The sequence below is a fragment of the Sinocyclocheilus anshuiensis genome, unplaced genomic scaffold (genome assembly GCF_001515605.1).
Source record: "Sinocyclocheilus anshuiensis isolate Anshui unplaced genomic scaffold, SAMN03320099.WGS_v1.1 scaffold734, whole genome shotgun sequence".
In the NCBI taxonomy this organism is placed as follows: domain Eukaryota; kingdom Metazoa; phylum Chordata; class Actinopteri; order Cypriniformes; family Cyprinidae; genus Sinocyclocheilus; species Sinocyclocheilus anshuiensis.
Genome location: NW_015544176.1, coordinates 297,922 through 310,503, shown reverse-complemented (window position 1 = coordinate 310,503; position 12,582 = coordinate 297,922). Strand labels below are relative to the sequence as shown.

The 12,582-nt window shown below is 35.6% G+C and overlaps 1 protein-coding gene across 4 annotated transcripts in view; it reads left to right on the top strand.

Moving 5' to 3' along the window:
• Window positions 1-12,582, top strand: part of LOC107696210 (protein FAM65B) — a 73,243-nt gene that overhangs the window by 16,090 nt on the left and 44,571 nt on the right. For 3 of the 4 annotated variants that reach the window (XR_001635064.1, XM_016496448.1, XM_016496453.1), the window contains exon 1: window positions 3,652-3,730. The exons of the other annotated variant lie outside the window; for it this stretch is intronic. Coding sequence is in view for 2 of the 3 variants with exons in the window: in XM_016496448.1 (XP_016351934.1) it covers window positions 3,652-3,730 (79 nt within the window). In the remaining variant the exon portion in view is untranslated. Of the gene's footprint in view, window positions 1-3,651; window positions 3,731-12,582 lie in introns of those variants that run through there. 4 annotated transcript variants of the gene reach the window in all.

The following is a 12,582-nucleotide window of genomic DNA, read 5'->3' as shown; positions in this document are numbered from 1 at the left end:
ATATATATATATATATATACACACACACACACACATATATATATATATATATATACACTGCAAAAAGAAATGGAAGGGGGTAAACATAATTTCTTTCTCAAAGCACTGAGTTTTGATTTCTAAGTGAACAAATGATGTCTAAGTGTTTTTCGCACATGATCACCGGCTGTAGGTCATCAGTAATTGAGTGTGGCATTTAAATGGCAGTGTTTCCCAAATGAAACAAAAGAGCTGCGAGTTTTGAATGATGTGTGTAATGTAGAGAACTGTGTTTAGGGTTTAGCAAAAAGTTTGTTTAACAATTTGCAAACTTAGTTTAAAACACGTAGTGTGCTTTTGCAGACTTGGTCTAAAGAGTAGATATATTAGTGAATGGTTTCATTGAGTGGGCCTCAAGTACCACTTTTAAAAGTAATAAAATGTGAACTTTATGGCAATAGACACTAAAATGTTCCCATAAAATAAACGCAGTAGAATCACTGTAGAAATGGATTTCAGCTTCTCTATTAAACTGTTTAACAAACTATCAATATTTGTGGAGATATTGTGCAGATTACTTTCCGGCTTCCCAAAGGCTTTTGTTTGATATTTTTCATACAGTGTGTTTCTTGTTTTTACCCAGGGCAGCCTGTGGTGTGTGGGATGTGCTGATAACAGCAGGTGTGTGTGTGTGTGTGTCGGTATGATATCTGCTCATTCTCAGTGGTATGACTAACAGCTAACATAATTACGACAGGACAGACTGTTGATGAGCCTGTATTGACATAAAAGACTTCATTTTTAAATCTATAACAGACAATGAAAATAAATACTAGGCAATGACTGTTTTATTGTGGAATTTGCACATTTCATTTTATGTACAGTATAGATGAGATATGCTTTAAAGGTTTAAAAGAACATATACATCAAATAACTGCTCATCTGATTTAAAACATGTATATTCTTATACATATTGTTATTTAACCTCAGAAAACCTGTGCCCTTTCAAAAGGTACTAATATGTACACTGCATGAGAAGGATTTTAACAGAATTTTTGCATTAGATTTGAGGTTCACACTGATGTTAGTTGTAGCCAGGCTTATTGTGTGTGGTCTGGTCTAGAGAACGGTTCCTCCTGGCTATTTCAGGGGTCTTATTACTCTCTTGTCCTTCATTATTCGTGCGCAGAAACCTGAAAGGCACCACCAGGAGACTTTAGGCCATGCAGGGGCGAGCCAGTCTATCTCAAACCAAACACAATGCACTCATCAATCTTTACCTAGTGAATTTTAGTTGCATAGCTGTAGAGTCAGGGAGCCTTCTGGGGATTGCAACTAGCTGTTTACAAGAATAAACTTTAACCATATGAAGAAAACTAGACCTGACCCATCTCATTATGATTCATTTTTATAAGAAACATGTTTACAGAAGTCATAGTGCTTCGAAACGTTTTACCGAACAATAGGTTTATTTCACTTATCGCCATGCGAGTGCACTCACACAAGACACCACTAGTGAGCTGGACTGAGAGGGACGTGAGGTGGTACAGAAAGGCCTTATATGGATATGATTTGGCACGTTTCATGCAAGTTAGTAGATCATTTGGAATAATTCGGATTCATCAACATTTCAACGAAGGTAGGAACAAATTTATGCGCGTATGCCACTTATTATTAGGCCTGTTAGGCTACTGGCAGTAATCAAGCGAAAATCAATCAGTAATCAAGCAAAACGTTGTGTAAGAACATTTTTTTCGTGCACATAAATAAGAAATTATTAGTAAATAAGATTTGTTGTGTTTGTACAAAATCATACAAAACATACAAAATCTCTGTTTTTTAATTTAAAAATAGAGTTTTTTTTTTTAACAGACATGATTTCTTCAAATTCTGGTTCAATTTTCTTTCAGTTAATTAGTTTTTACCAGGTTAGTTGGTGTAGTAGGTGGTAAGTAGTTATAGGTGGTAGGTAGCCTAATGTAAATGTGTTATTTAATTGCATAAAGTAGGTATAGGTAGGCAGTTCTAGGAGGTGTTCGCTAGTTATGGCTTCCTCATTTAAAATAAGTTTTTACTAATAGAATTTATTTGATGTCAGGTGAGACTTTATTGTCCACCAGGTGAGAAGCATAAGTCTGGTTGTTTGGAAAAGCATAATTTGATGAATCATTCATGTCCATATAGCACCAACTGCTAAGGATGACTTACATTTCACAGTTTAATACTGTTAATACTCTTCATTTGAATAATAAAAATAATAATAATAGTGATTCTTGCCTTAGCAAACACCACTAGTTGTGAAAGGATGGAGCAAGCATCAAAATGTTTCCTGGAAACGTGACGAGTGTGGGTGGATCTATTTTGGTTCCTCTATTTAGGACATGTAAGTGAATAATTGCTGTTATACGACTGTGAGTGTGTGAGCTGACCCCTCCGTTAATGAGATTGTCATTAGGTCAGTTCCACAGAGCTCTCATCGGAGGCACACCAAAATTAAAGAGAAAGACTTAAATCAACTGCAGCCTAGTTACTATTTCAGAAAGACTTAAGATGTGTAGAACATGACAGAAACTTGTAAGTGATTCACCTTATGCACCTTAACCCTATAAAGCCTACATCATATTTGATATGCCAGTGTAAAGGGGTCATATAATGCGATTTCAATTTTTCCTTTCTCTTTTGAGTGTTACAAGCTCTTGGTGTATAAAGAAGATCTGTAAAGTTGCAAAGACTAAAGTCTCAAATCCAAAGAGATATTCTTTATAAAAGTTAAGAGTCAGCCACACCTACCTAAAACGGCTCGTTCTAACACGCCCCCACATACCTACGTCGCTCTGTGGGATGATTTGCCTTGGTTGCCGCAGGCATCACAATATGGTAAGGGACGTAACATTTCCGTCACACGCTTGAGGAATTCGGCCAATCACAATGCACTGGATAGCTGGCCAATCAGAGCACACCTCGCTTTTTCAGACCGATGAGCTTTGTAAAAATCGTCGCGTTTCAGAAAGGCGGCATAGAGGAGAAACAATAATGTACAGTATGTGGAAAATAATGTGTTTTTTTAACCTTAAACCGCATAAACACATTTCATTACACCAAATACACAAAATAATGTTCTTTTTAGCAGCATCATATGACCCCTTTTTAAATGATTTGATAAGGCCTCTAAATGATCAACATGTTCACAACTTTGCTTAGTTAAAAGCCTTTTAGTATAATTATAAAAATATCCACCTTCAGGTTGTCTTTTTGCTGTGAAACCGATAATGATTTTTATAAAGTAAACGTATGAATAACTTTTTATATTGTTAGTAATATTTCAAGATGAATACTCCACAGGGTTTGGCTCTCAAGATGCTTCGGCCCGACCTCTGCTCAACACATTACGCTTGGCATATTTACCACACACACATACACATCTCCCTCATTCTGACACTCACACAGGAGATTATGAAATCATCCTGTTGATGAAACTTGGCCTGGATGGTGTGGGCTCCCACACACACTCACACTCGCCTCGGTGCATTGAGTAGAAGCTCAGAGCGGTCCACTGCCTCTCGCCTCTCTGCTCAGGGCTTCACGTTCACCTGGGGGGGGAGACAGTCCGAACGCTGATTTCACAGTATAGTTACTGCTCCGACACTTAAGCGAAAGAGAGGATAAGACGGAATGGCCTTTCCTGACATCACAAAGGATGACCTAAATGAACTGATGTGTGAGGAGGCAGAGGATGTCTTTGATGATGACGGTAGGTTCACGCTGGGACAGGTGGGAAGTTTAGGCCATGGTTGTGAGTGAATCCTGTGGAGATGTAGTTTTTATGTGTCTTATCTTAGCACAATAGCGACTGTGTTGAGTGGGCGTTCTTGTATAACTCCTGGTTGTGTTGAAGTACATTAGTAGATCTGTTTGATAACTCGGATGAGCATGTAGCTGTACAGCTGCACATGTAAAACTGAAACACCGCAGCCGTTTGGCATTTTAGAAGGTAGTACATGATCAGACATGTTTCTTTAAGAGATATCTGCTGTTTGATATGCCAAAGCGGAGAAACAGTATGCTTGTTGATCTTCTGGAGGGCAGTAATTTCCCCTGTTTATGAAATTTGCATAAATTAACATACTGTAAGAATTTTGTAGATCCTGCAAACATTCTGTAGAGCATTTACTGTATGGTTACTCCTAAATGACTCTTTTGAGCAGCACAAACAGATAAGATGTAACAAGATTGACATTCTCTTTTTATGTAAATGGAGTTTCAAGCAGATGAATGTAATGTGAATTTCTATAGTGCATGAGAATTAGAAATGTTGCCAAAGAGAAGCACAACTAATTTGTGCTTAAGTGATGAGAAAACTGCATGTAATATTGTGAAATATTATTACAATTTAAAATAACTGTTTTGTGTTTTAATATATTTCAAATGTAATTTATCCCTGTGATGGTAAAGCTGAATTTTACTCCAGATTATCCTCCAGATATCATTCTAATATACTGATTTGGTGCTTGAGAAACATCACTTACTGTTCTCAATTTTGAAAACAGCTGCTTAATATTTCTGTGCAAATCGCAATACAAGTTTAAAAGAACAGCATTTATTTGAAATAGAAATCTTTTGTAACAATATAAATGTCTTTACTGCCACTTTTGATCAATTTAATGCATCCTTTCTTTAAAAAAAATACCAATCTCAAACCTTTGAAAGGTAGAGAGTAGTGGGAGAATTTAAAAGCATTTGGGTTTTTGGACAACATTGCCAAAATAATTCCTGTTTTGTTGCTTATTCGGTGTTTAAAAGGTTTACATTAGCATCAAAGGCTGTGAAAAATCTAACTTGTTAACTGAACAATGAACAATGAACATCCCATATAAAAATCACTTCATTGGTAAAGTTGTCCTTTTAAATCCTGTTTCAATTCTGGTAGATGTCCACTGCTTTGTCTGTGATATGCTGTCTTAAACATGTTGTCATCTCCAGCCATCCAGCACTGAAGAAATAAATGTTCAGATTGAACTGCTGTTTCTATAGAAACCCTGTTACCTGCTGTCTCTATGAGAAGGAATGTGTCTGTGTATGAGAATAGAGAGAGAAAGAATAGTATGAAAGTTATTTCACTCAATCCCTGACTGTATATTATGACCGAGATCTTTGTCTTTTCCCTGAAGGGTTTGAACTGACTGAATTTGGATTGGGTGGAAATGTGTTGCTATGTGTTTATTTATAGACTGTGATTGTGTGAATGTGTTAGACATTATTACCCATCACTCTCACATGCTCTTAAAGATCATTGTTTATCAAATGCTGAAGCATGTGTTAAATGCAGAAAAACAGATATATGGAATAGTTAGAGATATATTGTGTATAGATATTTAAAGATAATATACAGAGATTTATGCTACATATTATTGTGTTGCAGGAAGTAGTTGTCAGCAGACATACATTACTGATATTTGAGATGTTGAAATGAACCAAAAAGATTTATGTCCTTTAAGCCATGTTTTAGGAGACCTTCCTGACTTGGTGTCCAGCTAACCTGGTTTAATAAACTGGACATAATATTAAATTAGTAAAAATAAAAATCTAAATCGGAACTGAATTTGACAGTAAATTATCTCTGTCCTTTTTCATTGTATTAAAAAGGCAGCTTTGCCTTTGACATTTTGATAATATCTCATGTTCTATGATAATGACAACATTAAAGGAATAGTTTGCTTAAAATGAATCACTCTCAGAGCATCCAAGATGTACAGTTTGTTTCTTCCTTGTAACAGATTGGGAGAAATGTAGCATTACATCACTTGCTTCTTGCCAAAATACGAGTCCATAACTCATAGTATTGCTTCCTCCAGTGAAAAAGTCCATCCCTTTTTGTCCTCTCACATCAAAATCCATCAACATATTTGTTTAGAACTGTTTTGGACTGTTTTCTCTTGTAAACAGTGCTTGATCTGTGCATATTTCTCTCCAGATTCAGACAAGACAACATTTTCAATGGAGAAAGCAATATTTTGGATAGAGGACTCATATTTTAGCTGGAAGCGAAATGATGAACAAAAACGCGGCTTTTCACTCTTTTCACACCCATCCTTTTGTTTTTATTGTCACATTTTTCATCAGCTGTTTGGACTCTCATTCTGACGGCACCCATTTAAATCCTGTTTCAATTCTGGTAGATGTCCACTGCTTTGTCTGTGATATGCTGTCTTAAACATGTTGTCATCTCCAGCCATCCAGCACTGAAGAAATAAATGTTCAGATTGAACTGCTGTTTCTATAGAAACCCTGTTACCTGCTGTCTCTATGAGAAGGAATGTGTCTGTGTATGAGAATAGAGAGAGAAAGAATAGTATGAAAGTTATTTCACTCAATCCCTGACTGTATATTATGACCGAGATCTTTGTCTTTTCCCTGAAGGGTTTGAACTGACTGAATTTGGATTGGGTGGAAATGTGTTGCTATGTGTTTATTTATAGACTGTGATTGTGTGAATGTGTTAGACATTATTACCCATCACTCTCACATGCTCTTAAAGATCATTGTTTATCAAATGCTGAAGCATGTGTTAAATGCAGAAAAACAGATATATGGAATAGTTAGAGATATATTGTGTATAGATATTTAAAGATAATATACAGAGATTTATGCTACATATTATTGTGTTGCAGGAAGTAGTTGTCAGCAGACATACATTACTGATATTTGAGATGTTGAAATGAACCAAAAAGATTTATGTCCTTTAAGCCATGTTTTAGGAGACCTTCCTGACTTGGTGTCCAGCTAACCTGGTTTAATAAACTGGACATAATATTAAATTAGTAAAAATAAAAATCTAAATCGGAACTGAATTTGACAGTAAATTATCTCTGTCCTTTTTCATTGTATTAAAAAGGCAGCTTTGCCTTTGACATTTTGATAATATCTCATGTTCTATGATAATGACAACATTAAAGGAATAGTTTGCTTAAAATGAATCACTCTCAGAGCATCCAAGATGTACAGTTTGTTTCTTCCTTGTAACAGATTGGGAGAAATGTAGCATTACATCACTTGCTTCTTGCCAAAATACGAGTCCATAACTCATAGTATTGCTTCCTCCAGTGAAAAAGTCCATCCCTTTTTGTCCTCTCACATCAAAATCCATCAACATATTTGTTTAGAACTGTTTTGGACTGTTTTCTCTTGTAAACAGTGCTTGATCTGTGCATATTTCTCTCCAGATTCAGACAAGACAACATTTTCAATGGAGAAAGCAATATTTTGGATAGAGGACTCATATTTTAGCTGGAAGCGAAATGATGAACAAAAACGCGGCTTTTCACTCTTTTCACACCCATCCTTTTGTTTTTATTGTCACATTTTTCATCAGCTGTTTGGACTCTCATTCTGACGGCACCCATTCACTGCAGAGGATCCATTGATGAGCAAGTGATGTAATGCTAAATTTCTCCAAATCTTTTCAAACAGAGAAACAAACTCATCTACATCTTGGACCTGAGTGTGATGGCAAATGATCTGTGGAAGGTGCGACTCTATTGGAATGACCATATTTAGATGTGAATATCTCTGCTACAAACACCTTTTTTTTTTCAATAATAATAATGCAGCTTATGTATTTTTTTTCTTTTGGTAACTTCCAAGGCTTAAAAAAATTATTCCATTATTCCATTAACTTCCATTATTTAACCTCCATCCAATAAAACCAGCTCATGAGAGTCCCTCGTATCATTTCCAGTTCACTACAGTCCATCCAGCTTGCAGCCTAGCATAAACTTCTCCAAAAACTTTTACAGTTCACCTATTATTTTTTTCCTTTAACCTAATTCGATCACAAAGTGTTTGAGTAAGGGCAACTTTATGGAAACAAAATACACACTTGTGTTCTTTTGCATGTGCTTCATGAGTTATTCAAAGAGGGTTTTTCATGTGGCCGCCTACAGCTCCTTGAGTAGAGAGTGAAGTCTGTTCTCTGGTCCTGAAGCAATAAAGTATGAGCACCGCTGAGAATAAACCAAAAGAAAAAAATTATTCCATTATTCCATTAACTTCCATTATTTAACCTCCATCCAATAAAACCAGCTCAGGAGAGTCCCTCGTATCATTTCCAGTTCACTACAGTCCATCCAGCTTGCAGCCTAGCATAAACTTTCTCCAAAAACTTTTACAGTTCACCTATTATTTTTTTCCTTTACTCTAATTCAATCACAACGTGTTTGAGTAAGGGCAACTTTATGGAAACAAAATACACACTTGTGTTCTTTTGCATGTGCTTCATGAGTTATTCAAAGAGGGTTTTTCATGTGGCCGCCTACAGCTCCTTGAGTAGAGAGTGAAGTCTGTTCTCTGGTCCTGAAGCAATAAAGTATGAGCACCGCTGAGAATAACCTCAGAATACCTGGGTCACGGTGACTAGTGGAGTCTTGGTAAATAAAATTAATTTACATTAGTCTCCAATACCATGTCAGCCTTACCCAATGACTAACCAGTCTGCCACCTAAAGCGGTTACAACTACTGGGCACATAATTAATATTATGCCACCTAATTAATATTCATGAGACTGATTTATAATGTGTCACCCTCACTTTTCAGATAATTTCTTCTCGCCTTTTTTTTATCAATATACAATCACAGTTGGTATTACGACTATATTGATTTTGCAGTATTACATTTAATGTACTCCTTAATTGTTTCCAAAGCATAAAAGTAATTAGTTGAGACTTTGAGACTGTTTATGTATTTTCATTTAAAGGACTTTGCAACTTTATTATTGCCTTAGTGCTCATGCGATATTGTTGCAATGATATTGTGAGGTGGCAAAAGCTGCTGTACATGTAAGAACAGCATTTAAGCTGGATTTAATCATGTTTTCTGTCAATCAAATCAAGTCAGAGTCAGATTTCAAGTCATTTGTACACTCCCTGATCTATGGCACTCAGGCTGGGGAAACCGTATCCCCTCAGGGGCTTCGGCAAAGCTTGCTGTGGTGGCATTTGATTTCAGCCCTGAGCTGCTCCATGTATTGATTCATGCAGGATGTTGGTGCCACTAGGAGAGACTTACGGGTGTAGTTTAGCTTTAACTGAGCCGTTGGTAAAGATGTTATCTACAGAACTGGCACTGTGATCTCTACACAATGTGCTCAGTCATCATCACTCTGCACTACATGTCCAAGGCTGCCAATGAATAACTATGATGTCAGTGTCTATGTCAGCAAAGCAGGATTTGTAGGAGCAATTGTAGCTCTAAACGGCTGTATGAAGGGCATCAACTGATGGCTTATCATTATCAGAGGCTGATTTAGAGTATGTGTGAGTGATGTAGCACTGATCATTTCACACAGCTGTTTGATTCACCACACCAGACAATTTTAACAGTAACAAGATGAAAGTAGTCACCACAGATTATAAAACTGATTATAGTGCTGATTATAAGATTATAAAACTGCTCTGTCTGAAATCTGACTGGATGAGTCTTGTTCAAAGTTGTATTGGGTTCCATATTATCTATAAATCACCTTCAGTTAGACTAACTGACTATGTTATTGCTGGAAGAACTTATGTATTATTATTAGTATCATCATAATCATCATCATTAATAATAATAACTATTATTATTATTGTTGTTATTATTAACACATTAAATTATTTATTGCAGATCTTTTATAGTATATTTTGTAATATATTATATTATATAATAATTTATATTGCAGGCCTTTTATGATATTTCTGTTTGGCTCTGATTTGTAAAAGCAATAAAGCCACTGCAATAAAGTTGTCAAACTTGAATGAATAAAAACACTAATCAATGAACACTACCCTATTATAGTAATTTTTCTTTTTCTTCTTAATCAGTGTTTTTATCTTTTTTTTTCTTTGCTTTTTTTCAGTAAAAATATCTTCAAATATACAAAGCATACAAATAAAATGAATTGGCTTCTTATCACACAGGCAAATATTTTAACTATTTTATCAAACAAATATTTAATTATTTAACAAACAAACTTGTCTGCTTTTGTTAGTAATAGTAAGAAAAATAACAATGTTGCTTAAAATAACAAAACTGATTAATATCTTATGCACTTATACTTTTCAAGTGAATGTATCTTTTTTAAAGTCACCATGAAATCAAAATTTAGTTTTTTTTTTAATGTAATATTGCAATGTTTACTATAAATGATTTATCCGTGCACATCATACATTTTTTAAAATCCATGTGCCTGTGTAATCTTTAATTAAAATAACTTTGCAACAACATCTCTTCTCTTTTCTGTTTACTGGCGCAAGGGTGGGGCAACCTGTCACTCTTGCAGCAATAGCAAACAAAAACGATCCACTCAATTACCAATTACCAAAATTAAATTACCCTACATTTTTTTTTGTTTGAGAAGCTGTTTTACTCGGTTATTTTTCACAACATGGAAGAAAAGACAATCACAACTTCTGTTTCATGCCAACATTAAGAATATATTTGACTGCAAGACAAAAATAATGATTAAAAAAAAAAGATTTTTTTGCAGTGCATTCTTTCTTTTTCATTTATTTTTTGGGATAGAATTATTGATAGAATAGAAGAGAAGTAACTGGAAATTATTGGAGAGTGAAAGAGTGAAATGCAGTGTTGAGGAAAGTTACTTTTAAAAGTACTGCATTACAATATTGCATTACTCCCTAAAAAAAGTAACTAAATGCGTTAGTTACTTTTTATGGAATGTAATACATTACGTTACTTTTGCGTTACTTTTCCTCATCTGGGCTGGTCTTGCTTATTTGTTTTTATATAAAAAAGTTCTATTTTTGGCAGATGTAAAAGCCTTTTCACACCAAAAGTGAAATTAATAAGCATCAGGCTGAAGGAAATGTAAATTCAAAAAGCTTGATCACAAAAAAAAAAAAAATGAAACCAAATGTTATGTTTATCTAAAGTCATTTTTGCTTATTAGTAATTGAATTGGATCACTGAAGGTCACTAGTTAATAAAATGAGATTAAATGCATAAAGGATTTTTGCAGGATTACATCATATTTTGAGTTTGCTTATCACTGTTTTTATTCATTTTGAGGAATACTGAATCTGTTTTTGTGCAAATGAGATGAGTAAATGCATGTTCACATTTAGTCTAGAACTACAGTAACATCATGTTTACACAGCGCACACTTACTCCTGATTTCTCTCAACATGGGGACAGAAGAGCTGTCAGTCAATAAATGGGAAAACAAAGTAACTGGCGTTACTTATCTGAAAAAGTAATTCAGATATTTTCTTGTAAATTAAAATGTAATGTGCTACTTTACTCGTTACTTGTAAAAGTAATCTGCTTTACATAACTCACATTACTTGTAATGAGTTACCCCCAACACTATGGCGAGATGTGAGGCATGTGTGAACACCCTGAGGTTGGCTCTGAAATTCCCAGTAATTTTTTCCTCAGAATCACAGCCATACTTTGACAATAATAGCAAATTTTGTGTGTTGCTAGGTTCAGGCTTATGCAGATTGGAGGTTTTAGCCCCTCTCGCTGCAGCTTGCGTGCATAAGGTTTATCCATCCATGTAGCGTGTGATGCTCAGGGCGAATGTGTCAGAAGGAAGCAGCCATGGAGTGCACAGAACAAACTGTTAAGGCTCAGGGTGAGAGCAAAAGAACATGGAATTGCTGATTGCTGTTCTCTTTCTTTGAGCAGCCATGGTAGTGTTATTTTAAAGACAGCTCATTGAGAGATTCAGGTGTCATGTGTACAATGACTGTTGTGTGGGGGGTTGTGCATTACGGTTTGTTTTCTCCTCACCACCGCGTGAAGTAGGCCTCCATTGACCTACTTTAGACCAAACATGAGTCTACGACTGTATTCTTGTGCTGCACGGTGGGTGAAAACACACAATGTGGAGAGGTTGACAGATGAGCACAAACACTTCCTGGTTTGCTCTGAACCATCATTTAGTTGGAAAATGTGATCCACTGATCTGGGACCACTGTACCTCAGTTGATTTTTTTTTTCTATAATGTCATTTACCATGTCAGAACTGATCTCAATCTTACGGTAAACCTATTATGCACACAGCGCTTACCGAACACCTGGAGGCCGACTGTCTACAGACAGCTGTGTGGGTTTGGCACTGTGGGCTGCTACCTGCATCAGAGCCTGTCATTAGGACCAAAGGCAGGAGATTAGCCACAGGGCCCAGCAGCCAATAATCTAAAAACTCAGGCTTACCGAAGGCCTTCAAACATCATGAAATATACACAGTTTTGCAGTGCTGCAGTTTCAAAGGGTTTAAGGGGAAATTTACGGCCTGACAATTTACTTAGAGTTAGATTTATACATCTCACAAGAATATGTGAGTGGTTCCAATACACATGCAAAACTCACAATAGGGTGCTTTCTGCTAGTTCTCTATGTTTTTGACCCCAACGGTAGGCCTGATACTTATAGTTTCTTTAAATTACATTTCAGGATTCCAGAAGAGGTTCCCATTCTTTTTAACCAATGTATTTACATGACTTTTCAAGTTGTTTGTGGTTTACTGAATGAGTTTGTTTTGACTTGATTTTAAAAATATTTTTAGCTCACTATTTCAAAAAATTTATATTCATTCATTATAAAAA